The sequence below is a fragment of the Neolamprologus brichardi genome, chromosome 6 (genome assembly GCF_056152115.1).
Source record: "Neolamprologus brichardi isolate AB-2024 chromosome 6, ASM5615211v1, whole genome shotgun sequence".
Taxonomy (NCBI): Eukaryota; Metazoa; Chordata; class Actinopteri; order Cichliformes; family Cichlidae; genus Neolamprologus; species Neolamprologus brichardi.
In genome coordinates, this window is record NC_142109.1 from 17751720 (window position 1) to 17777880 (window position 26161).

The 26161-nt window shown below is 38.9% G+C and overlaps 1 protein-coding gene, 2 long non-coding RNA genes and 1 pseudogene across 6 annotated transcripts; 2 read left to right on the top strand and 2 right to left on the bottom strand.

Annotated features, from left to right (window-relative positions):
- Positions 1-1809: 1809 nt before the first annotated feature.
- Positions 1810-9960, top strand: LOC102799577 (serine/threonine-protein kinase pim-2-like). Of its 3 annotated transcripts, XM_087841759.1 has the most exons (11): positions 1810-2436; positions 3065-3307; positions 5117-5359; positions 7572-7814; positions 7949-8083; positions 8195-8289; positions 8431-8478; positions 8582-8800; positions 8908-9088; positions 9175-9345; positions 9435-9960. In XM_087841759.1, exons 1-11 carry the CDS (start codon positions 2376-2378, stop codon positions 9524-9526), a joined length of 1731 nt encoding a protein of 576 aa, XP_087697885.1. In that variant the 5' UTR covers positions 1810-2375; the 3' UTR covers positions 9527-9960. The 3 variants fall into 3 exon arrangements, with proteins under 3 accessions (XP_087697885.1, XP_087697886.1, XP_087697887.1); XM_087841760.1 differs by lacking the exons at positions 1810-2436; positions 3065-3307 and adding an exon at positions 3319-4488; XM_087841761.1 differs by lacking the exons at positions 1810-2436; positions 3065-3307; positions 5117-5359 and adding an exon at positions 6340-7013.
- LOC118453953 (uncharacterized) lies at positions 6460-16152 on the bottom strand. The gene is made up of 2 exons (XR_004843515.2): positions 16001-16152; positions 6460-8746 (listed from the first exon to the last, which is right to left on the bottom strand). It is a non-coding gene; the product is annotated as an uncharacterized LOC118453953 (long non-coding RNA).
- On the bottom strand, positions 11614-12836 carry LOC102784170 (general transcription factor II-I repeat domain-containing protein 2 pseudogene; annotated as a pseudogene).
- Positions 16153-22670: 6518 nt separating the features above from the next.
- LOC148102519 (uncharacterized) lies at positions 22671-25633 on the top strand. Of its 2 annotated transcripts, none has more exons than XR_015719187.1 (3): positions 22671-22760; positions 24081-24135; positions 24938-25633. It is a non-coding gene; the product is annotated as an uncharacterized LOC148102519 (long non-coding RNA). The 2 variants fall into 2 exon arrangements; XR_015719186.1 differs by lacking the exon at positions 22671-22760 and adding an exon at positions 23052-23110.
- Positions 25634-26161: the final 528 nt, after the last annotated feature.

The window sequence follows — 26161 nt, forward strand, 5'->3', positions numbered from 1 at the left end:
CTTTAAGCATATTTGCACAACACTGGACATTATATTCCTCATTTCCAGTTAATATTTGGGCTGCTGTTATTGTGTGTATATATATTTATATTTCTCATACATTCTTATATATGTCTATACTGTGTATTTTGTTGTACAGTTATCTTATTTTCAACTTTAATTTATATATTTTATCTTATTCTTTCCCAGTTAAATTACCCTTCATTCTAATTTGTGTTGTACAGTTATCTCATTCTTAACTTAATTTTTTATATTTTATTTTATTTTATTCCTTCCTGGTTAAATTTACCCCTTTTTTATTTTTTCATATTTATTTATTTATTTCCTATCTTATTCATAGCCTTTTTTTTTTTTTTAAGGTCACGAGCAGTTGTCCAAGCATTTCACTGCATATCGTACTGTGTATGACTGTGTATGTGACAAATAAAATTTGATTTGATTTGATTGATTTGATTTGAGTAAGACTGAGTCAGAAAGTAAAAAGTCTCATAGGCTGTGAGTCTGTCCAGTTACGCCACCGGCTTTGAAAAAACAAAAATAATCACAAAGCTAAATCCTTCACGTTTTTTACAGCTGTATTATATACAACACCAATCGTTTATGATTAGACAATATTAGTTTAAGCTATTTATACAAATTCATAGCAACTGATAACACTTGGCAAACTTTAACCACAAAACGTATTTAATTTCCAGAACTTAAAAGGAATAATACAACCCTTATTATTCAAATGCATTTGAATAATTTACATATTGGTTGCTGCTATCTGTAGTTATAGGGGGTTTTATCCCCTAAAATAAGAAAAAGCGTAATGACAACAAGAGCCATTATGCTCCTGGTGTCAGCGTAATGACTGAACATGTATAATCTTATCTCTGAGTGAGCAGCGCATCAAACTGCAGTGGATCTGTATACAAGGATAACAGAAAAACCCTGACCCTGCTATTCACTTTTATTTGAGATTCACACAACGAATGAACGAATGAATGAAGTATTAGGTCAAAATCAAAACACAAATAAAACAGCTGGAATCCACAGCTGTGCGTGTTCATGCAGCTTGCATTTTCACCTGCTGGACATCACTACCTGACAAGTTTAACTGTCTTCAGAACATTGCAGAAACAGTATTTGGCTCTACATATCTGTGTGAGCAGATTTTCTCTCACATCAGTGTCCTCAGGTAGCCGTCTGAATGCTGGACAGTCGGAGACCTGTGTCTCTGAGTGGGAGACCAAAGATCACATTAACATGTCCATCCCTGTATTAACAAACATGCCATATTGGCCCAGTTTATTTTTCTTATCATTGTTTTCAGGAGACCATAAATAGCATTTGGATTTTTTGTTGAACAGTTCATTTGCTGTTATGGAGTTCTTGTTACTGATAAAAAAAAGTGTCTTTTTTGTTTCAAAATAGCTGATCTGCTCTATGCCAACATCTGCGAACAAATATAATTCTATAAAGTTGTTCTATATAGTGTGTAACTGTTGATATAGAGCGTTATTAAATTTATTGCTAATGCAATCATATGGCACGTTGACTTCTAAGGAAATTTTAGATGGCACTTACCATCAGGAAGGTTGCTGACTCCTGGGTTAGACCTTCATATTAATTTTTTTTTTAAACTTTTTTAAGAACGCATTTTAACATTGGACTCAAAAATAAATAAATCCCCCCCTAACGAAAAAGGCTCTTCAAGTGCCAAATTGCTTTATATTTCTTCACTTAAATATACGGCCGCAAGTAGGGCTGACATGGGCCCCAGGTTTGATGTGTTCTGCTGTAAACTGGACAAACCAACATAAGGATGGAAGCCACTGTGGGACTTTTTCAGTAAGTTGAGCATGTGTTTTATAAGTTAATCAGTAAATTAACACCAATAGCTAGTTAACCCATAGCTATTCACACAACAACGGGGTGTTGGGAAACTATGATGTTTTTATTTTAGAAAAAAAAGTACACATGAATTAATGTACTTTAATAGAAAATGGAAAGGTGATACAACCTCAAAAACGTGGTTGCCTCTAGATTTAAAAAGAGAAATAAGGTCGAGTAGTTACACTATATAAAAAATAAATGCACAATTTAAAAAACAAAATTTATAGGTAGGTATATCGACTTCTTATTAAATTATATGAATTATTATGGATTTGTCTGCCACAGTGTTTTTCTTTAAACTACTTAGGAACACTTTTACTGGCAGTCAGCGATGTCACTGAAAGGCAAGGTTCTGTTGCCATAGTCTCCTGAGTTTATTTTGAAAGCTCACTTACGGAACTCACTTAAACAGCTTAGAAAAGACAAGCACACACATTTGAAGAAGTATTCCCTCATTACGGTGACATTTTCCATTTTAAAAGGTCTCAAAAATTAACATGAAAAAGGAAACTAGAAAAAATACAAATTCAGGAGATAAGAAAGATCCAGGAGATCAAAGTAAGTAAACAAATACATCAAATCTGGGTAAAATCCCACAAATAACAGAATCTACTTTTCTAAAAATGTTGACAGTTTGTGTATAAAATGAAACATCTGAATCCTACCCATATGGAAAAGATATATATAAATCTTATAAAGTTTGTATCTGTCTTGTGTGAAACTTGTATGTTTTGGATACTTACTAAAACAATATATGAAAGTAATGAGAAAGTGGCCACTTTCATGAGTAAATCATATAAGCCTGACATGATTCACTGTATGAAGTAGGCCACATCTTATGCAAGTCTTGTATAAATTTTTACTATTTCTTTTCCATATGGGTATGTTTGACTGAAAATAGCATAATTACAACACGTCTAATCAAAGAAAGGTTACTGGGGCACTTTGTCTTTTGGTAAAATAATGTGACAAGTTTATTCTTGAACTCAGCAGTAAAAACAGATCAACAAGTGTCATGAAGATCTAAGTCTTAGTACACCTAGTATGGACTCGTGTTGCTCTGTTTTTTATCAAAAGGATAAACTTGTTATTATAATTTAACCAATACTCCCTAAAATGGCATCAAAATCCTTCCAGTCCTGATGTCGAGCACTCTTTTTCACTACTGTGTTGTTGTTGTTTATAGACTCTAAGAGCAGGATGGCTAAAAGAAAGGCCAGTCCTGAAAGGGAGACCCCCGTAAAAAGAAGGAGGGTCACTGAGCAGGCTGCTCCTTCCACCAGCTCCGATACACATGAGGTCAAAGCAGTGAAGCGTAAGGCCCAGCAAGATGGAGTGGGCACAACCAGTCCACCAAAGAAGATTAAACTTGCTGAGCCTACGAGTGGAGACAGGGAGCAAGCGTCTTCCTCTGTGGATGCTGGTAAAGGTAGGCTAATTAGTTGAGTGAGGGGTAGATTAAGTGCACAGCTGGTTGCTCGGTTTAAGATATTAGTGTTTGGGAGATATTTTTCTGTTGAACAGTTCATTTGCTGTTATGGAGTTCTTGTTACTGATAAAAAAAAAAGTGTCTTTTTTGTTTCAAAATAGCTGATCTGCTCTATGCCAACATCTGCGAACAAATATAATTCTATAAAGTTGTTCTATATAGTGTGTAACTGTTGATATAAAGCGTTATTAAATTTATTGCTAATGCAATCATATGGCACGTTGACTTCTAAGGAAATTTTAGATGGCACTTACCATCAGGAAGGTTGCTGACTCCTGGGTTAGACCTTCATATTAATTTTTTTTTTTAAACTTTTTTAAGAACGCATTTTAACATTGGACTCAAAAATAAATAAATCCCCCCTAACGAAAAAGGCTCTTCAAGTGCCAAATTGCTTTATATTTCTTCACTTAAATATACGGCCGCAAGTAGGGCTGACATGGGCCCCAGGTTTGATGTGTTCTGCCGTAAACTGGACAAACCAACATAAGGATGGAAGCCACTGTGGGACTTTTTCAGTAAGTTGAGCATGTGTTTTATAAGTTAATCAGTAAATTAACACCAATAGCTAGTTAACCCATAGCTATTCACACAACAACGGGGTGTTGGGAAACTATGATGTTTTTATTTTAGAAAAAAAAGTACACATGAATTAATGTACTTTAATAGAAGATGGAAAGGTGATACAACCTCAAAAACGTGGTTGCCTCTAGATTTAAAAAGAGAAATAAGGTCGAGTAGTTACACTATATAAAAAATAAATGCACAATTTAAAAAACAAAATTTATAGGTAGGTATATCGACTTCTTATTAAATTATATGAATTATTATGGATTTGTCTGCCACAGTGTTTTTCTTTAAACTACTTAGGAACACTTTTACTGGCAGTCAGCGATGTCACTGAAAGGCAAGGTTCTGTTGCCATAGTCTCCTGAGTTTATTTTGAAAGCTCACTTACGGAACTCACTTAAACAGCTTAGAAAAGACAAGCACACACATTTGAAGAAGTATTCCCTCATTACGGTGACATTTTCCATTTTAAAAGGTCTCAAAAATTAACATGAAAAAGGAAACTAGAAAAAATACAAATTCAGGAGATAAGAAAGATCCAGGAGATCAAAGTAAGTAAACAAATACATCAAATCTGGGTAAAATCCCTCAAATAACAGAATCTACTTTTCTAAAAATGTTGACAGTTTGTGTATAAAATGAAACATTTGAATCCTACCCATATGGAAAAGATATATATAAATCTTATAAAGTTTGTATCTGTCTTGTGTGAAACTTGTATGTTTTGGATACTTACTAAAACAATATATGAAAGTAATGAGAAAGTGGCCACTTTCATGAGTAAATCCTATAAGCCTGATATGATTCACTGTATGAAGTAGGCCACATCTTATGCAAGTCTTTTATAAATTTTTACTATTTCTTTTCCATATGAGTATGTTTGACTGAAAATAGCATAATTACAACACGTCTAATCAAAGAAAGGTTACTGGGGCACTTTGTCTTTTGGTAAAATAATGTGACAAGTTTATTCTTGGACTCAGCAGTAAAAACAGATCAACAAGTGTCATGAAGATCTAAGTCTTAGTACACCTAGTATGGACTCGTGTTGCTCTGTTTTTTATCAAAAGGATAAACTTGTTATTATAATTTAACCAATACTCCCTAAAATGGCATCAAAATCCTTCCAGTCCTGATGTCGAGCACTCTTTTTCACTACTGTGTTGTTGTTGTTTATAGACTCTAAGAGCAGGATGGCTAAAAGAAAGGCCAGTCCTGAAAAGGAGACCCCCGTAAAAAGAAGGAGGGTCACTGAGCAGGCTGCTCCTTCCACCAGCTCCGATACACATGAGGTCAAAGCAGTGAAGCGTAAGGCCCAGCAAGATGGAGCGGGCACAACCAGTCCACCAAAGAAGATTAAACTTGCTGAGCCTACGAGTGGAGACAGGGAGCAAGCGTCTTCCTCTGTGGATGCTGGTAAAGGTAGGCTAATTAGTTGAGTGAGGGGTAGATTAAGTGCACAGCTGGTTGCTCGGTTTAAGATATTAGTGTTTGGGAGATATTTTTCTGTTGAACAGTTCATTTGCTGTTATGGAGTTCTTGTTACTGATAAAAAAAAAAAAGTGTCTTTTTTGTTTCAAAATAGCTGATCTGCTCTATGCCAACATCTGCGAACAAATATAATTCTATAAAGTTGTTCTATATAGTGTGTAACTGTTGATATAGAGCGTTATTAAATTTATTGCTAATGCAATCATATGGCACGTTGACTTCTAAGGAAATTTTAGATGGCACTTACCATCAGGAAGGTTGCTGACTCCTGGGTTAGACCTTCATATTAATTTTTTTTTTTTAACTTTTTTAAGAACGCATTTTAACATTGGACTCAAAAATAAATAAATCCCCCCTAACGAAAAAGGCTCTTCAAGTGCCAAATTGCTTTATATTTCTTCACTTAAATATATGGCCGCAAGTAGGGCTGACATGGGCCCCAGGTTTGATGTGTTCTGCCGTAAACTGGACAAACCAACATAAGGATGGAAGCCACTGTGGGACTTTTTCAGTAAGTTGAGCATGTGTTTTATAAGTTAATCAGTAAATTAACACCAATAGCTAGTTAACCCATAGCTATTCACACAACAACGGGGTGTTGGGAAACTATGATGTTTTTATTTTAGAAAAAAAAGTACACATGAATTAATGTACTTTAATAGAAGATGGAAAGGTGATACAACCTCAAAAACGTGGTTGCCTCTAGATTTAAAAAGAGAAATAAGGTCGAGTAGTTACACTATATAAAAAATAAATGCACAATTTAAAAAACAAAATTTATAGGTAGGTATATCGACTTCTTATTAAATTATATGAATTATTATGGATTTGTCTGCCACAGTGTTTTTCTTTAAACTACTTAGGAACACGTTTACTGGCAGTCAGCGATGTCACTGAAAGGCAAGGTTCTGTTGCCATAGTCTCCTGAGTTTATTTTGAAAGCTGTTACGTTCCCCTGAGGGGTCTAGGCGGTGAGGGGGAAGTAACAAAAAGTGTCCGGGTCAGAAAAAGGAGACAAGAAGGCATGAGGGTTAAATTAAAGAGTTTTATTAAAGTAGCTCAACTAAAAGAGACGGACAAGCCGCTATCACCATTTACGAAAACAAACAAAACTCAAGCGTTGGTCAATAAAGTTAAACGTAAGCCAAAAAGAAAGAGAGCAGCTCACTAGCTGCAAACCACAATAACACAGCTCACTAGCTCCAAACACCACAAACACACACAGCTCACTAGCTGTAACCACACACATGGCACTCTGGCCAAGAGCTCACCTTTCCCTGGGATAAAATACTTTTAATTACTGACGAGAGTCAGCTATGTAAAAGGGAAAGGTGGCACCTCAGGCAGAAGCGATTGAAGCACACTCCCACACAGGTACCTTCAGGAGGAGGCCCTGCTAGGGCCGTAACAAAGCTCACTTATGGAACTCACTTAAACAGCTTAGAAAAGACAAGCACACACATTTGAAGAAGTATTCCCTCATTACGGTGACATTTTCCATTTTAAAAGGTCTCAAAAATTAACATGAAAAAGGAAACTAGAAAAAATACAAATTCAGGAGATAAGAAAGATCCAGGAGATCAAAGTAAGTAAACAAATACATCAAATCTGGGTAAAATCCCTCAAATAACAGAATCTACTTTTCTAAAAATGTTGACAGTTTGTGTATAAAATGAAACATTTGAATCCTACCCATATGGAAAAGATATATATATAAATCTTATAAAGTTTGTATCTGTCTTGTGTGAAACTTGTATGTTTTGATATGATTCACTGTATGAAGTAGGCCACATCTTATGCAAGTCTTTTATAAATTTTTACTATTTCTTTTCCATATGGGTATGTTTGACTGAAAATAGCATAATTACAACACGTCTAATCAAAGAAAGGTTACTGGGGCACTTTGTCTTTTGGTAAGATAATGTGACAAGTTTATTATTGACTCAGCAGTAAAAACAGATCAACAAGTGTCATGAAAATCTAAGTCTTAGTACACCTAGTATGGACTCGTGTTGCTCTGTTTTTTATCAAAAGGATAAACTTGTTATTATAATTTAACCAATACTCCCTAAAATGGCATCAAAATCCTTCCAGTCCTGATGTCGAGCACTCTTTTTCACTACTGTGTTGTTGTTGTTTATAGACTCTAAGAGCAGGATGGCTAAAAGAAAGGCCAGTCCTGAAAAGGAGACCCCCGTAAAAAGAAGGAGGGTCACTGAGCAGGCTGCTCCTTCCACCAGCTCAGATACACATGAGGTCAAAGCAGTGAAGCGTAAGGCCCAGCAAGATGGAGCGGGCACAACCAGTCCACCAAAGAAGATTAAACTTGCTGAGCCTACGAGTGGAGACAGGGAGCAAGCGTCTTCCTCTGTGGATGCTGGTAAAGGTAGGCTAATTAGTTGAGTGAGGGGTAGATTAAGTGCACAGCTGGTTGCTCGGTTTAAGATATTAGTGTTTGGGAGATATTTGTGTGTATGATCTAATACGCTGATGTGCTTTTGATGTTTTCCACATCTGCAGACTGCAGTCAAAACACAAAGGGGTGCACAAAAAATGGCAGAAGGAAGTCTGCAGGAGACAGCAAAGAGTCACCTAAGAAAAAGAAAAAGGACAAAACCAAAAACGTCGTCCAAAATTCAGCAGACGACCAGCAACGTAAGTAGCAAGCAGCTTGGCTTTTATACTCAGGTGAAGAGCAACATTTAGGGTACAGCAGAGAGTAATTTGTGTCACAGCTGTAGTAAAACAACATTTGTGTCTTTTCAGGGGAATACCAAGCCAGATATGTGCAGGAGCACCATCTAGGAAATGGCGGCTGTGGAGCAGTGTTTGCTGGCTACAGGATAACAGATCATTTCCCAGTAAGTGTTCAGATGGTGGGAGTAAGACAGGCAGTAACGGAGATAACGGATAATATCGTCAGCTGAGCATTAAAGCTGCTGTTTTACACCTTTAATGATGTCATACAGAGGAAATGCTCACCAATGCTCTGTGTTTTTCAGGTAGCCATCAAACACGTTCCCAAGGACAGAATCCCCATCCAAGTGACGGTAAGTGTGCAACACTTGAACGGTTTTTACATTCCTGGACTGAGTGCAGAGTTCACCTGTGAAACGTCTGTTCCTCATCATCCACTTTGTTGTAATATATCAGGATGAAAATGGGAAGGAAGTCTCAGTGGAAGTGGCCATTTTGCTGAAGCTTGCAGCTGAAGCAGATGGATCAGTGGGAATGTCGGCTCCCGTTTCTCTGTTGGACTGGTTTGACTTCGGCACAGAGCTGATCCTGGTGCAGGAGAGACCTGTCCCCGCTGTGGACCTGTTTGATTACATAAGAGAAAATGGAGGATGTTTACCAGAAGAAAAGGCCAAGGTAAGTTGACTGGAAGAGCCTTAGACTTTACAGCATTCAATCAAAGCACAGAGTATCAGAGAAGCATCAACCTGTTGACTAATTACTGTCTTTTTCATCTTTTCCAGGTCATTCTGAAGCAACTGGTTGATGCAGCAAAGGACCTGGAGGAGAAACACATCTTTCACCGGGACATCAAGAGTGACAACATTCTGATTGAGACCGGCTCAGATGTGCCTCGAGTTCGTATCATTGACTTTGGACTGAGCTGCTTTGCTACGAAGCGATCGCGGTTCCGCTTCTTCTATGGTAACATATTCAGCTCCTGCTCTTCACAGATGTAGCAATTTGTGCCTTTTGTTTTAGAAGAAATTGTAATTGTGTCTGTTTATTAGGTACACCTATCCACACCCCTCCCGAATGTTACTGGGGCAAAAAATACAGGCCTGGACCCACCACGGTGTGGCAAATGGGAGTGGTGCTGTATGAAACGCTTCATGTGGGGGAGTTTAATATCCTGACGTTCCTCGAAAAGGAACTGAAATTCAACAAGCATCTGTCCCCACGTAATAAAACATCACACTTCAAGATTCACTGATGGCTTGGATCACTGGAACTATCATCTTCATCATTTCTCTCCTTTCTTTCTTTCCAGACTGCCGGAATTTCTTGGACGCGTGTTTAACCGATGTCCCGGAGAAGCGCCCAACGCTGGGGGACCTCCAGCGTCACCCCTGGCTCAGATAAACCCATCTCTCACACACACACACACACACACACACACACATTTCATATCTTATCATAAGTGTGATACATGACCTAACTTTCTTTTTTTTGTCTTTCTTTCATTTTTTTTGCTTTTTTAACAGGAAAAGATTGTTTTTTGGGTTTTTTTGGCCAATTCTAAATTTTGCTATCATGAAATTCCTGTAAACCCCCCCCCCAGCCATCCCAGGAAAGGGGATCTCTCTTTGAATTGGCTTTCCCGAGGTTTCTTCCCATTATTCTGGCCCCCCGGGGAGTTTTTCCTCGTCTTCATAGAGAGCTTGGGCTGGGTCAGGAGCTTCATCAAAATTGGCCTTATTTGATTAGGTTAATGTAATAAAATACGTTGATGTAATCAAAATTAGTAAAAATTAAAAGATTTAACTTAAACTTCCATTAAAACTTGTTTAACTCAACTTTGCTGAGAATACTCTTTCATTACCATGTCAAGGATTGTTTTTTACTCATGATGCATTTTGACAAGTAAGAAAACTGAAAACTAAATCAGGTTAAAGTATGCACAACTAAAGTCACACTGTCACTGCTCTGAAGACTTGCATCCGTTGCCCTAACCTCTAATGCGTCTCAACAGATTTCCCCGATCTAACAGAGGTTGCAACAGTTTTTCCTTCCCACTGTTGCTGATTGTTTGCTCATAGTGGGCTCTCTGATTGGTGGGATTCATTTTCTAATAGTATATGGTCTCTGCATTCCAATGTAAAGTGCCTCTAGACAACAGATGTGACTTGTTGCTATAGTTAAGGTTGAATTTAATCATTAATGTCCATTCAGTAGTGAAAATTTTATATTTCTTAACAGGGGTGGGTTTTGATGATCGATTTATCAATTAAAATTGATTCTGGCTTGGATAACGTGATATCGATTCATTAAAAACCTGAATCGATTTTTAAATATAAATTTATTTTGCCTGAAACGCCAGAATCTCAGGTTAAACCTCACAAAATTTCTACAACCACCAAACAGCTAAAACAGTAAATGAGAGCAGGTACATGGATTCTGCACAAAGACGTAAACACAGGGGGTGACGTAGGAGCAGTGACATGTAAAGACGCGTGGCTGAGTTGCTCTGTGGGGATACGCTATTTTTTCAAATAAATACTGCGACATTGGGCACTAACGCGTTATCTGTCATCAGCTGAGTTGTCACTGCAAACGTGCGCATCACCTAAGGGAACTTTGCAACAATGTCAGGATCCAAAAACACCAGAAAGACTGATGGAGCCAAGGCAACTGATAGCAATGCTACATCCCCGGACACGGCCGCGCTAATGGCTGCCATGGCTAACTCGGAGAAGAATGTAGTCGCCAAAATTTCTACGCTGGAAGCAAAAGTCGAGACCAAGTGCCAAGCTCTTAATGAGCTGATCAATTCGCTTCGCAGCAATGTTTCTGACCAAATAGATGAAGTGCGGACTGAACTTTGTGCTAAGATTGATGCTCTAGCTCAGGGGTGAGCAAACTTTTTTATTCGTGGGCCACATTGAGTTCTAACATTTGACAATGGGGCCGGAACAGGAGCAGATAGATGGCATGCTTTGAAAACATCACCTCATTGGGGGAAAAATACACATCTTGGGATATGGAGAAAACATGTGCTTTAATTTCCAATAAAAATGAAGAAAAGCATTACAATAAAATCTTTGACTTCGAAATGAGTCTTTAAACACTGAAAATCAAATAAATGAACATTTTATTTTAGAGCACTGAAAGTTTCCCCGGTGCCAAAAGTCAACAACGACAAGTGCAAGAACGAAACAGTTGCAGCAAGTCAGTCTGTGAAGCGTTATATTTGATCTGCGCGCACTGTTTATTTTAACAACGTGCGTATCACGGAGAAACACCCATTTTAATGGGAGCAGTGTTGTTGGTCTCCTTTTTTAGCCAGCGCATCAAAGTCTGGAGTTAGTTTTGTTGTGGCGATTCTCAGGATGGATCTGAAGTGTAGGTCTGTTAACTTGGATCTGTGGCTGGCTTTGTTGATGTTCATGACGCTGAATGTCTGTACACACGAAGGTAGAGCCGAACAAAGCCAACATCATCTGCGCTTTTCACCTTAGATTTGGAAACGCGGCATCATTGAGTGAAGCATAGAAGTCATTTAGTTTCAGAGAGCTGAACTTCACTTTTAAGCCAGGGTCGGACTGAAGGTCGATGAGTTCGAGCTGAAGCTCCTCTGGAGCTGTTTCGGGGTCTTGTGACAGAGGAAAGGCCACCAATTGAAGTGACGTGTCAATTTTATCGAAATCCAAAAACCGACGGCAGAATTCTCCATGCAGTGCATCCAGTGACTCACTGTATTTCTTTACTTTTGCTCCGGCCTCTTTCAGCGTGGCTAGTGTAGGAAAATGAGTGAATGACTTGTTCAAAATCTGCCTGGAGAATAAAGCCAGCTTGGATTTGAAGGCTTTCAGGTTTGTGTGCATGTCATGCACAAACTGCTACTTCCCCTGCAGTTTCACGTTGAGCTCATTCAAGTGTGAAAATATGTCCGTAGCAAACGCAAAGTCACACATCCAGCTCTTGTTGCTCAGCTCAGGAAATTCATCAGTCTTCCCCTGCCGCTCCAAAAACACGGCAATCTCCTCTTTGAGCTCCCACACTCGTTGAAACACTTTGCCCAAACTCAACCAGCGGACACGGGAGTGATAAAGCAGGTCCTGGTGATCCGCATCAGTTTCCTCCAGGAACGCAATGAACTGACGGTGCTGAAGTCCCCGTGCGCGTATGAAGTTGACAAGTTTCACCACAGGATTCACAACATGATTCAGCTGTAACACCGATTTACATAGAGATTCCTGGTGGAGGATGCAGTGGAGGAAAATGACATCCTGGTTTCATCTTTCACTTTATTCTGGATTCTCCTCAGCAGGCCAACGTTTTTTCCCGTTAAATTCGGAGATCCATCTGTGGTGACGTTAACAAGCTTACTCCAGGGAAGCTTCATGTTTTCGATGGCAGCAGACACCCGTTCAAACAACTCCTCTCCCCGTGTTTGTCCTTTCAGAGACTCCATTGTCAAAAACTCCTCCGTTATTTCAAAGGTTTCGTTGATTCCTCGGATAAAAATGAGGAGCTGAGCAGTGTCTTTGACATCGTTGCTTTCATCCAGTGCTAAAGAATAAAAAGTGAATGACTTCGCCTTTTTGTTTAATATGCTGGTGATATCTTCATCTATTAGTTCTACACGGCGAGTCACTGTCCGCCGTGATAAACTGATTTTCTCAAATTTGTCTTTGGTCTCCGGGCACAAAACACCTGCTGTCTCTACCATACATTCTTTTAAAAACTCGCCCTCTGACAGTGGTTTGCTGGCCTTTGCTATTTTGAATGAAAGCATAAAACTGGCCTTGGTACTTGACTCTTGAATGGCAGTTTGACGGTGAAAAAAACTTTTCTGAGCCTTCAAATTAGCTGCCAACTTCTCAGCAGCGGCTTCCCGTACTCTTTAAAAACCGCCACAGTTTCTTGGCATATCAGGCAAACAGCAGATGATCGGTGTTCAGTGAAAAAATATTTAGTTGTCCACTCCTTATTGAACACTCGACATTCTCTGTCCACTTTCCTTTTCTTGGGTCCGCTCATCTTCATAGAGGGGCGGTGGGTCACAAGGTAAAGTGCAAACGTGGGCCTACGCTTCACCTCAACAAAGCCAATATATCTAGAGTGCGCCATCTAGTGAGGAAACATCAGAATTGCAGGGGAAATAAAACATTAACAAGGTTAATTTATTAAATTTCTTTCAAGTTTGGCGGGCCGGATCAAAACGTTTAACGGGCCGCATGTGGCCCCCGGGCCGTAGTTTGCCCATGCCTGCTCTAGCTACTACCTGCACTGACCACCATAGCCGGCTAACTAGCCTGGAAGAAGATGCAAACACGTATTCGGACCGGGTTGTGGACTTGGAGAAGCAAGTTCACGATCTGAAAGAAGTTGTGTCAGCTCTTTCGGACAAGACCGAAGACCTTGAGGGGAGACAGCGCAGATGCAACATTTGAATACTTGGCGTGAGGGAGCACTTTGAGACTGGGACGCGCCCTGTCACCTCAGTGGCCCAGCTACTAAAGGAGGTTTTGGCTCTGGATACCGCTCCAACACGGGCCTTTAAAGAAGCTAAAGATCTACTGCGCAGATGTCGGGGTGTGAGATTCGGGATGCTATTAGGGGTGGGGGAAAAAATCGATACTGTGTAGTATCGTGATATTTTGTTTGCTAATAATGTATCGATACAGGGACAGCAGAAATCGATATTTTGTTACAAAAAAGGTTTTTGTGCTCTGACTTCAGAGCATGTTGATCCTTTTTCTGATGAAGAATCTTGACATTCCTTCACTGTCCAAATGTGTTTAACTTTTTTTTGGCAGCAATAAACATGACAGTTTACTTATTTTAATTTAAGACATGTTTTATTTTAATTAACTGTAAAACTTTTTTATATAATGTAAAATTATATTTTGTTTTAATTTACTTTCAAATTCTTCAGTTGCTGAAGGGGCTGCATAGTTTTCATAAATTGCATAGTTCAGAATAGCTATAATTGTACCAGCATTCAGTTAAGTTGGACTAGACTGTAAAAAAGTTTGTCAACAATAAAACTGAAATGAGAGAAAGACTGAGTGTGAGACTTTGATATTAGATAAAATGAATATTGATAAAGTTTACCTTTATGTACAGAATCTGAATATCGCAAAATATTTTAAAAAATTGCAATAATATCGTATCGTGCGTTAAGTATTGTGATAATATCGTATCGAGGGATGTATGGTGATTCCCACCTCTAGATGCTATACCCAGCTAAGCTAAGGATTTCTTCCCCTCTTGGTGAGGAAATATTCACCAATCCGACGGCTGCTAAAGACTACGTCAAGAATCGCATCTTGGCTGTGTGTGGGAATCAAGACACGGACTGAGTGGACTGTGGAACCTCAATTGCTTTTTGACTCTATACTTCACATAAACATCGTCACAAATTTCCTCTTACTTTTGCTGTTTTGCTTCCACCACGATAAAAATCACACACCAGAATCTCAGGTTAAAGAGCTTAGAGCTTACTCTGTCTCTAAATCAATAATCAAAACCCACCCCTGTCACGGTTCTGGGTCAGTTTCGACCCAGTATTTTGAGTTTTGATTGTTAGTTTATTTTTGAATGATTGTTGCAGTTTGGGGTGCTATGAGTATTATTAATATTATGATGATGATGATTATTATTATTATTATTAGAGTTCCATGTTTCTGTTTATTTGTGTTTCAGGATTTGTGTCTCATGTTTAGCATTTAGGTTCCATGTGTTATATTCAGTCTGTCTATCAGTGTCGAGTCTGCGTCCTTGTGTAGTGTTCTTGTTTCCTGTTTTATTGTGAAGGTCTGCGTCTCATGTGAGTGTGTTCAGTTTTACCTCCCTTATCTCGTCTTGTTGATTACTCCCAGCTGTGTCCCCCACCTGTGTGTAATCTCCCTGTGTTTCTCTGTGTGTATTTAAGTCGCGTCTCCTGTCACTGTAGTTGCTGGTCCGTCTGTGTATCCACCCTGCTCCTTCTGTGTGTTATCCCTGCTGTCTACCGTCACCCGCCTCTGCTCGCCCTTTTTCTTGTTTGCGTTCTGGTTCCTGCTCTGTAGTTTAGTTGTTTTCCAGTATAGTTTAGTTTGTCTTCGTTTGCCATTTTCCCTGTGCCGTGTATTCAATAAACCACCTTCACACCTTTACAAGTGCCTGCAATTGGATCCTCCTTTATCATCTCCACACGGCTCATCTCACTCGCCGTGACAACCCCTACTTATTACCCACCAGTCTACGGTGTCGGCCGCTGTTTTTTTGTGTGTGTGAGTGTGTGTGTTTTTTTTTACTTACTTCCGACAAGAAAGACTCATTTCTGCTGTTCAATACTGAACAAATTTAAACTTTTTAAAATTATACAAAATGCTTAGCTGTGTCTCTAATCAAACCTCTGTAACTTTGCTCTGCTTCACTTCGTTTTTGACTGCACAATATTTTTAATGTCATCTGCTATAAAAACCCAGACCAGGAAAACTGCCTTCATGTTTTTCTGTGTTTTATCCTCAGTTACTTTGACGCAAATGAATCTGCTGTGATGCTTACACTTTTGATAAAGTCTCGCAAGTGTCAGCTTTCTTTTTATAGATATAAAAATATAGATATGTACTGATTGTGATCAGAATTATAATATTTCTGACTGTCTGAAGCAAAATTTCCCTGATTTAAATCGAATCAAATCAAATTGTGGATCGAATCGATTTGGGACCTTGTGAATCGGAATCGAATTGATTCTAGAAATCAGTGATGATACCCAGCCATATTTCATAATATCCATCTATACTCAATGTGAATTCCATAAATTTAATAGAGCTGTTTGACTGATCACCTAATGTGTGACAAAAGAATCCACTGTGATGCTAATGACCATCTGCGCTCTCTTACCTGTCTGTAAAAGTTGGCATTGTCTCTCTCACTCTGCCTTCTCTCACTCATTTCCCGGTCCAGTGACGCCTCTCTCCTCTGTTGCAGAAGTTCCAGCCCGTGCTCTTCCTGTGTTCCGCGTGCCCGACTGTTTCTCTGCCCCCTGGTTTCCCACGGCACCTGTGCAGAGTTTCTGTTAATGACCGTGCTCCTGTTTAAGTTGATTCATCTCATTAACAAATCTTGTAAATATTTCAAGTGATTGAGTCTGCTCTTAGGTAGGGGTGGGCGATATGAACGATAGAAACGATATAAATTTGGCCAACAATAGAGATTTTGACTATTCCGCTCTATCGCGATAGCACATGTTGATGATGTCATCAAGCTGCGCCTGTTTTGGTCAAAAGCATCGCAGTGGCTACAACCATTATCATCTGCAAATTATGTTGACAGTCATAGCAAAGAGATGAAGCACTTTTGAAATATGGGGAAAGCCAAAAACTGCGCTTCCTCCACTTCCGTAACATTGATTCATTAATGTTGAATTCTCTCGCAGCTGTTCTGTTCCCATGTTGTTGCAGTATATTAATAACTAACCTTGTATTGTGGATGAATGATCTCAGTTGTTCTCCTGACTGAAGTTTGCCCTGTGTATAGCATCCTGCTATGCGATTGCATTTGTCCCTGACCACCAGGATCCCTCACGTTAACTTTTATCGAGTGGGAAAAAAAGTTGGCGTTCATCCTCCAGCTTCACTGTGCTAATGTTATGCTAACATTGCTGTGTCGCTAGCAATCACATAGCACAACATTATATACCAGGTAGTCCAACTTCAGTAACCCTGCAAACACCACTGCTGTTTAGTTTCCTGTATGGCCTAAAATTCATATATATATATATATATATATATATATATATATATATATATGAATATATATATTTGAAGCATGTGCGGTAACGATATATATCGTGATATATTATTTTCTTCTGTATAATGTATTTTCCACACTATAAGGCACACTTAAAATCCTTTGATTTTCTCAAAAATCGAGAGTGTGCCTTATGTATGAATTCTGGTTGTGCTTACTGACCTCGAACCGATTTGGGCGTGCAGAAATCTGTTAAAAAATGTTTTAGTACAACTTTGTTAAGCCGCACTGCTTGATGGATTGTCAGAGCATTACGGCTGCCGTAGTGAGGAGCTTCGCGGAGTACTCTGGGTCCAAAACTCTGTCAACTTCAGGTCCCAAAGTCAAATGAACACACGAGTTAAAAACTTACTAAATTCTTTAATCTTTAATAAAATCATCAGCGTTGCTGCTTTACCAGGTGTAACAATTAAGTTTAACATCAAGGCATCCATGAAAACAGAAGTTATTAAATTTAATGGAGTTAGAAGTTAGCAGGAAGTTAGCTCGCTAGTTTACACCTAAACATGACATACCATATCCTGACTGAGAGATTTTTGAAACTAATTAAAACATACAGCTCTGCTACCACTTCCGACATAAATGAAGACAGAAAACTAAACAGCAGTAGCGTTTGCAGGGTTACTGAAGTTGGACTACCTGGTATATAATGTGCTACGTGATTACTAGCGACACAGTTATGTTAGCATAACAGCACAGTGAAGCTGGAGGATGAACGCCAACTTTTTTTTCCCACTCGATAAAAGTTAACGTGAGGGATTCTGGTGGTCAGGGACAAATGCAATCACATAGCAGGATGCTATACACAGGGCAAACTTCAGTCAGGAGAACAACTGAGATCATTCATCCATAATACGAGGTTAGTTATTAATATACTGCAACAACATGGGAATAGAGCAGCTGCGAGAAAATTCACCATTAATGTATCAATGTTACGGAAGTGGAGGAAGCGCAGTTTTTGGCTTTCCCCATATTTCAAAAGTGCTTCAACTCTTTGCTATGACTGTCAGCATAATTTACAGATGATAACGGTTGTAGCCACTGCGACGCTTTCGACCAAAACAGGCGCAGCTTGATGACATCATCAACATGCGCTATCGCGATAGAGCGCTAAAATCTCTATCGTTGGCCAAATTTATATCGTTTCTATCGTATATCGGTCATATCGCCCACCCCTAGTTAATAGATCTCTCTGCGTTGAATCATACCTGTTATTAATCTCTGTCTCTCTTCCACAGCATGTATTTATCCTGTTTTCCTTCTCTCACCCCAACCGGTAGCAGCAGAGGGCCGCCCCTCCCTGAGTCCAGAGTAACCGCACATAGCAGCTATAGCATCACACCTAGCATCGGCAGTAACATCTGTAGCTTAGAACATTCAACACTTATACCACACTGTAAGGAACAACAAGATAAGTAAAACAACACACTACATTCTCACAGTTCCCGACTGTATTGGTGTTTTGTTCAGTTTTTTTCAAATGTTTCTGAGCTTAATCGGCGGGAAAAATACATTGTCTAAACTTAACAGGTAGCTAACGAAAGCGAGTGACTCACCGGGACAAACTCCAACACAAATAACTCGACAGACATTATTCCCTTTGTGGTCAGACTTCGTGGCCTAATAAAAGAGTAGCTTATTAGCATTGATATGTAAAAAAACAATTTGGTCTCATTATCTAGTTTGCAGCACTACTTTGTTGAAAAAACACTTCACCGCCATTATTGCGAAGCTCTCATAGGAAGAGACAGCCAATGCTTCCTGCGCACGAGACGCAAGGTCGTAACGCAGCAAGACTGCATCAAAGCGCCCCCTTGTGACAATAATAGGCAATAGTTTTAGATGACAAGAGGGGAATCTGCAGCCCTGTATTTCGCATGGGTTAGACCAGGGGTCGGCAATCTCCTCCTGCCACACAGCTGGCACGCGAAGGGTTAACTGATGGCACGACACCCAGTGAATTCATCTGAGAAGGTGTATTAAAAAATTAATGGCCGTGCCAGCGGAGCACATCGCAAATTAACTCGTATAGACACATTAGTTGTGCTGCTTCTTAATGTCGGTATCTAAGCTAACAACCCCATGTACCAGATTCAACTTGTAATTGGTTAAAAATAACGTAGCCTACCAGTGAGAGGGACGTTGCTAGCTGGTAGTTTTTTCAAGCGATGTTGAAATTTCCACATTCCGACTCTTCAGGAGCTGTCCGCTCAGCGCAGCATACACGGATACATCCGTAGACTCGAGACAGAATTCACAATGCGTTTTCGGGACTTTTAGGTGTATGGACCAATGTTTTCTTTTATGATCAAACCAGAAAGCTTTAATGAGCAAGTGGATTTGGATATGGAATCTGGCTGGACACAGCATCGAAATGCAGCTGACTGAACTGAAAAGCTCGACTCTGTGGGGGTGAAAGTTTGCAGAACTACGAACACAGCTGGAACCCACAGCTGTGCGTGTTCATGGAGCTTGCATTTTCACCTGCTGGACATCCCTACCTGACAAGTTTAACTGTCTTCAGAATATTGCAGAGGCCTTATTGACAGTATTTGGCTCTACATATCTGTGTGAGCAGATTTTCTCTCACACGAAGAGTGTCCTCAGGTAGCCGTCTGAATGCTGGACACTCTAAGACCTGTGTCTCTTATCATTGTTTTGAGGAGACCATAAATGGCATTTGCATTTTCTGTTGTACAGTTCATTTGCTGTTATGGAGTTCTTGTTATTAATAAAAAGTGTCTTTTTTTTTTTTTTCAAAATAGCTGATCTGTTCAAATATAATTCTGTAAAGTTGGTCTATATAGTGTGTAACTGTTAATAATATAGAGCGTTATTTAATTTATTGCTAATGCAATCATATGGCACACTGACTTCTGAGGAAATTTTAGATGGCACTCATCATCAGAAAGGTTGCCGACTCCTGGCATAGGCTGTTTATAAAAGTTGGATGTAAACCAGTATAAAAGGGGCCTTAATGGTTTGATACCACACAGTAAAACACTCCTGAGTTCACAGCCTAGTTTGAAGTGTTATTTAATGCAAAATGATGTTCACTGTGTAAATTATAGACAGTGAAGCCGAGTATACTGTAGGGTGAGTATACCTCGACAGCTTGCTTCCCTGCCTGAGTTTCTTAGTAAGATGCCTCTCTCATCACATCCAGTTCCACAGCTCCAATGTTTGTGGCATCAAAACAGGGTGTCATAAACTATTTCCGAGATATTTCCATCTACATATCCACCCTTAAATGTTTATTTATTTAAAATTTGACAAAAAAAGTTGGTTTCCTTCATCAGGAGATCTCGAGTATATAATGGTACATGGTGAATCACAAGTGGACTACATGGATCCGGCCATAGATCACCTTTCTGGAGCTTTTATTCTAGGCTTCCTCCTTGGACTGTCACTCAAATGCTTTCAGGGCCTGAACTCAATAACTATCTTCAACTGAAATGTATGGACTCTGTTTCACCAGTGAATAGAAAGCTTCCAGTAGCCATTTTATGTGCAATATGAAGTGGTTCTGTCGTCTGTTTGAAGGGAAAACATTTCTCAGAAAACCTTTTTGTAATCCTAGTTGTGCTGCTGAGTACTGCAGCGGCATGCCTCGAGTGTATTGATCATATGAAACACCCAGTCTCTATTGAGATGAGATGAGATAGCCTTTATTTGTCAGTTGCAGGTCTTTTGCCCACAATCGAGATGACAGACCTTGCCGACCGTACATACAATACACAAACATCACATTGGGGAGACAGGTCAGGCTAGGTAGCGAGGAAAAAAAACATCAAAATGTGTAACATAAAAGGATAATACAGGAATGCACAGATATCAACACACCATAGCACAATAAACACAGACAGCAACATGGGAAAGAATTCCAGTGTGTACATCTGATCTGGGACCACTGCAATCTTTTGACTGCGCCTCTATGGGCTCAAAATGTGGTCATAAATATTTTGTACTTGTAAATCGGTTTTGTACTTGTAAATCAGGATTTGTATGTGTAAAAAAAATTTGTGTGTGTGTAAAAAAGATTTGTATGTGTAAAAAAAATTTGTGTGTGCGTATAAAAGATTTGTATGTGTAAAAAAAATTTGTGTGTGCGTAAAAAAGATTTGTATGTGTAAAAAAGATTTGTGCGTGTGTAAAAAAGATTTGTGTGTGGACTTAGCCAAAAAAACCCTGCAAGTTACAAGTACGAATTTTGACCCTATTTTTCTTCCTTTCATCTGATTGGTCAATGTCATGTCAATCACAAATGTAACAATCCAACCAGAGAACAGATGGGTTTGGCTGTCGGAGGGGCGCTTTTTTGAACTGCAGGTCCTTGAAGGGTAATACAGGTTGAAGCTGGAGCTGGAGGATTTCTATATAAATATCCGATAGCAGCTAGGTCCCCTAACTTTCAGTTGTTGTTGAAAGGATAAAGTTGTGGTATATCAGTGGTTAGAAATACCATTATTACTTTAGGATTAGTTTAACATAAAGTCAGGGCTGACCCGGGACCATTGCTGTGAGTCACAGTGCGCAGCATAAAAGTCCTTTCACATCCGACGCAGGATGTGCTGCTAATGCTAACTGCTAACTAAAAGCAAAGGATCCAGAATTTGTTGCTGGCTGCTGAGCTCTGTGGGTTTTTGCAGCAGCTCTACCTGTACTAGCTGCACCTGCTCCTTGTCTTTTCTATCTCTGACTTTATGTCCTCTACAAGAGTTTCTGGTTTTTTTTGCTAGTTCTTCAAATGTTCAATAAAAACATCTATGCTAATTCATAACGAAGAAAGCTTTGTAATGAAGACTGTCATTTCCAAAACACTGCCCGCCCTCACCCCGCGGTCCGCAGCGCTGTTGAAAAGGCTGTGGAAGTCCCTATATTAAACACGTAGACCTGTGACACAAAAATCACCAAACTCGGACGACCACAGACTGTTTTCCTTCGTGGTGATGAAGGAAAACGCTGGGTTGGCATGTAAAAGGGCATTTATTCCCTTCAAAGACCTGCAGTTCAAAAAAGCGCCCCTCCGACAGCCAAACCCATCTGTTCTCTGGTTGGATTGTTACATTTGTGATTGACATGACATTGACTAATCAGATGAAAGGAAGAAAAATAGGGTCAAAATTCGTACTTGTAACTTGCAGGGTTTTTTTGGCTAAGTCCACACACAAATCTTTTTTACACACGCACAAATCTTTTTTACACATACAAATCTTTTTTACGCACACACAAATTTTTTTTACACATACAAATCTTTTTTACGCACACACAAATCTTTTTTACACACACACAAAATTTTTTTACACATACAAATCCTGATTTACAAGTACAAATCCTGATTTACAAGTACAAAACCGATTTACAAGTACAAAATATTTATGACCACATTTTGAGCCCATACCGCCTCCAACTGACCCGATGTCCACATCAGAGGGGAGGTAAGCGTTGGAGGTGGCGTTGGATCCGGGGTAGGGAGGGTGATGCGTCAGTGCACTGTAATCCCTAACAGTTGTTCTAGCTCATAACTAATAAGCTCATAACACTCAAATGTCGTTTTGTAGTTGAGCAAACTATAAAGTATTGAGCTCTGTTGGCTTTTATGCAACTTTAATTGAATAGGGCTCAATATTTTTTAGCTAATTTGTTTGGAACGCTCAAAAAGTTTAAGAAGCATATATTAGTGACGTTCTGGTGGGTGGAGTCTTGTCGCTCCCTCAGGAAAGCTGAGTCAGCCATCTTGAATTTACCTTGATGCGGGGAAGATTTGGCCAGCCCGTGTGGATTAAGAGTCCGCAACTTCAACCCACCACGACCACCACCTTATTTTTTTTCATCAACTGCCCTAAATTTGGTAAGTCTAACGTGTTTTTGTTTTGTTTAAACTTAATTTCGATAAACATTCTTTTTTATTTTTTACTGGAAATATATTCGTACTTTGTGCACAGTGAATGTTTGTTATAAATAAATTCGAATCCAAGTAATTGTAATTTTATAAGTTTTCGAATGTGACAAATACGTAATGTTATTTCAAATTAGTACGGTGTAACGTTTTGGCGGTTTTCCGTGGGGGGCAACATTTCCCATAATGCATTGTATTCTTGCCCGGGAAGTTGACGGTGGCAGTTCTAGCTCCATGCGTTTGAACTTTCTACTGTCCGTTTCTACCGGTTGTCGTATCCGCCGGTAATGCACGTGCGTATTGTGAGTATACTTATTTCAATAAGTGTCCCTGTTACACAGTCAGTAGTTTACGCTGTTGAGCTATGTGTGTGTGCTAGCATGAAGCGAACAATAATAAACAACATGAGTGTGTTAGCATGATGGTAATTAGGCACATGTTTATATTTTTTCGTAGTCTCAAATGTGTGGTTGTGAGATAATCTCGAAATCCCTTTAACAGTTTAGAGGGGTATTCCACTAAGCGAGCTCTACAAGTCAAGGCTTGCTGAAAAATGCATCGCCTGATTCAGCCTAACATTACACACTCGTCGAACTCGGTGCTACGAACGAAGTTCAGCTAAATTGTTCGCGCTAATTCGACAAGGCTCAACCAGCCAGACTGAGGCGCCTCCTTGACACCTTTAAGCCAGACCCTATCGATCTTTGCTAGATAAATTGAAATGAAATGAAAATAAAGAGCCGCGTTCTGCTCCCAGGCTAAGAAAGAATCATTGATGCAGACTGTGCGGATCACAAATACTCCCTAACCTGTAATGAGGATTTCAAACCTGTTTGAAATCCTCGCGGCCGTCGTGAGGGTGTCACCGCAGTTTCTCACACTGCGCACGCGCAAACACAAAGCACAGAGAAAAAACAAAGGGGAAAATAGGACGGGTAAATTTCAAGTTTTTTAGTTAAGTTAGTAAGCTTAGCAACACACCTATTAACATTAGTTTGAAACGGTTAACATTAACAGACTGAACTGGACTTAATAACAGGAGTGCATATAATCTTAGTAAATTATTGTGGTGAGTATCAGCTGTGCTGGGTATGTAAATCGGGCCATCCAGCTGCGGTGCTGATTCGACGTCACTGGTGCCAAAAATCCGGACAAATGTCACTTGATCAAGGAGCAGATCTGCATCAGATGAGATCAGCTGACTACGTGTGTGCTGTGCAAAAAATGTTTTTGAACATTAATAAGTCGTCTTTGTGCACATATTGTTTACAGATATCAGACTGCAAAGAGCGCTACAGAGAGTCAACATTTCACCAGTTGTCAGTGGGTGAGTTTTATAATTTGTGTCCTAATTTAAATAAAAAATAAATACAAAGAAACTAGAGAATTTTGCCCTGAATTATTCAAAATTTTTAGATTTTTTTTGCAACAGAACAGACAAAATTAAATTACTGTGTGAACTTGTTGGCATAATTATGTTCCACCTAATTAAAAAATTTACACGCATTTTAAGTACAATGCGTGTAAACAGTGCATTTTGAAAAGCCAAAAGTGCAAACAGGGGTGAAATGGTTTTGACTTTAATTGCAAATATTTTAATTGCAGGGGTGAAGTTGGGCCAATGGAGTGGAAATGCAAGTTGTGTTCTGCAACTTCAAATACTCGGGGACAATTATTTTGGCACTACACTGTATTGCATACCCAATATTCACGAGTGTCCCCCCTGCCATGTCTCTATGACAGTTGCATTTGTACTTTTCCATCATTCGAGGCAATGAAAGCTCATCTGTCAAGATCACATAATGATTCACATAGAGTTGATGCAACTAAAGGAGCATGTGGTTGTTTTATATGTCCTTTGTGTAACTTCACACAGCCAACACACATGGTAAATAACAAAAACAAATATCTTGGCATATATTTATTATTGAAAACATTTATTTAAACATATGTTTTGAAACCAAACCCAAAATAAGAATATTGTAATGCATCATGATGTATCGCCATATCAAATTAAATCGTTGACATTATAATCCTAAAAGAAACGTGCAACTTATGAAGATTCACACCTCTAATCAATAGCATGATTGTGGGGCTGAACTCATTCTTGTATTATTTTTGTTTTGCAGTCAGCAGATGGTCCAGACCTCACTGACACTCCTGTGGCTCTGCTGACAATTGTCACGGATGACACTACTGATTCGGCCCTCTTCAGTCTCGAAAGCATCTGCATTGTCGTTGAGGATGAAATACTTGTGAATGGTCCCACAAATCTGGCTGAGTCATTTCTCCTGCTCTTTGGGTACATCTATGCACTAGACCTACAATACCCAAAGAAACTTGAGCTTACATTCACATTTATCCAGAAGGTTGTGATGTGCCTTGAGGACAACAAACCACTGAAAGGGCGTCTACTGACGCTGAAGAATGATTTGTTCAATGAGTGAATCACTCAGAATGGACTACTTGTTGAGCTGAGTATTGAGGAAGCTTTTTTTGTTTGTTTTTTTCCTAATCATTTGGCTTTTCTACCTCACATTTAAGATGAATGACTGTTCAGTTCATGCATAATTCATGTTTAATGTTCTGTTGCCTAATACATAAATGCACTGCCTTGATGTTTGTTCCCTATAAGTACAGCAGTGGAAACCAGTACTGTTTTTTATGTATTTTTAAACAAGAAAGTGAGCTGCAGCTGTCAAGGTACAGTAAGTGTTAAATGCCTCAATGTTCTAATAGCTGCAATTGCTGTTAATACTGAAAATGTTATTGAATTTTAGAATTGAGATGGAGACCCTTGAAGTCTTTTTCTCTTGTTTTATTTATGAAGCACTTTTTTATGAGTGAGCTCTGTTGTTTGTGCCTTTTTAAAAGCACATTGTGTTTAATAAAAAGTTGTTAAATTGTTAGTGTTGTTACTTTCATGTTTTCTAACACTTTTAGCTGATTATAATTTACTGGGCAAACAGTTTAAAATTATTTGTAAGTGTATTTCCCACAGTATTTTAAAAATATTGAAGATTTTAAGTGTTATTTCGCATATTATAAGTTAGAAAATATGAAAAAGTTTGAGTTTATTTCCCACATCGTATGAGTTGCAATATGTAAAATATTTTGAGTGTATTTCACACCTTAATTAAGTTGAATAATATTGAACATTTTGAGTTTATTACTCCCTAATTATAAGTTGAGGAATATCAACATTTATGAGTTAACATTGAGGTAATTTAAGGCAACTGCAAATATAATTTTTATTTTAGTTAAACTTAAAACTTTTAAAAACATCACTCAAAAATTGTTGTGTAATCTGTTACACAACAATTTTTGAGTTCTGTGAACTTATTAGGTTTTAC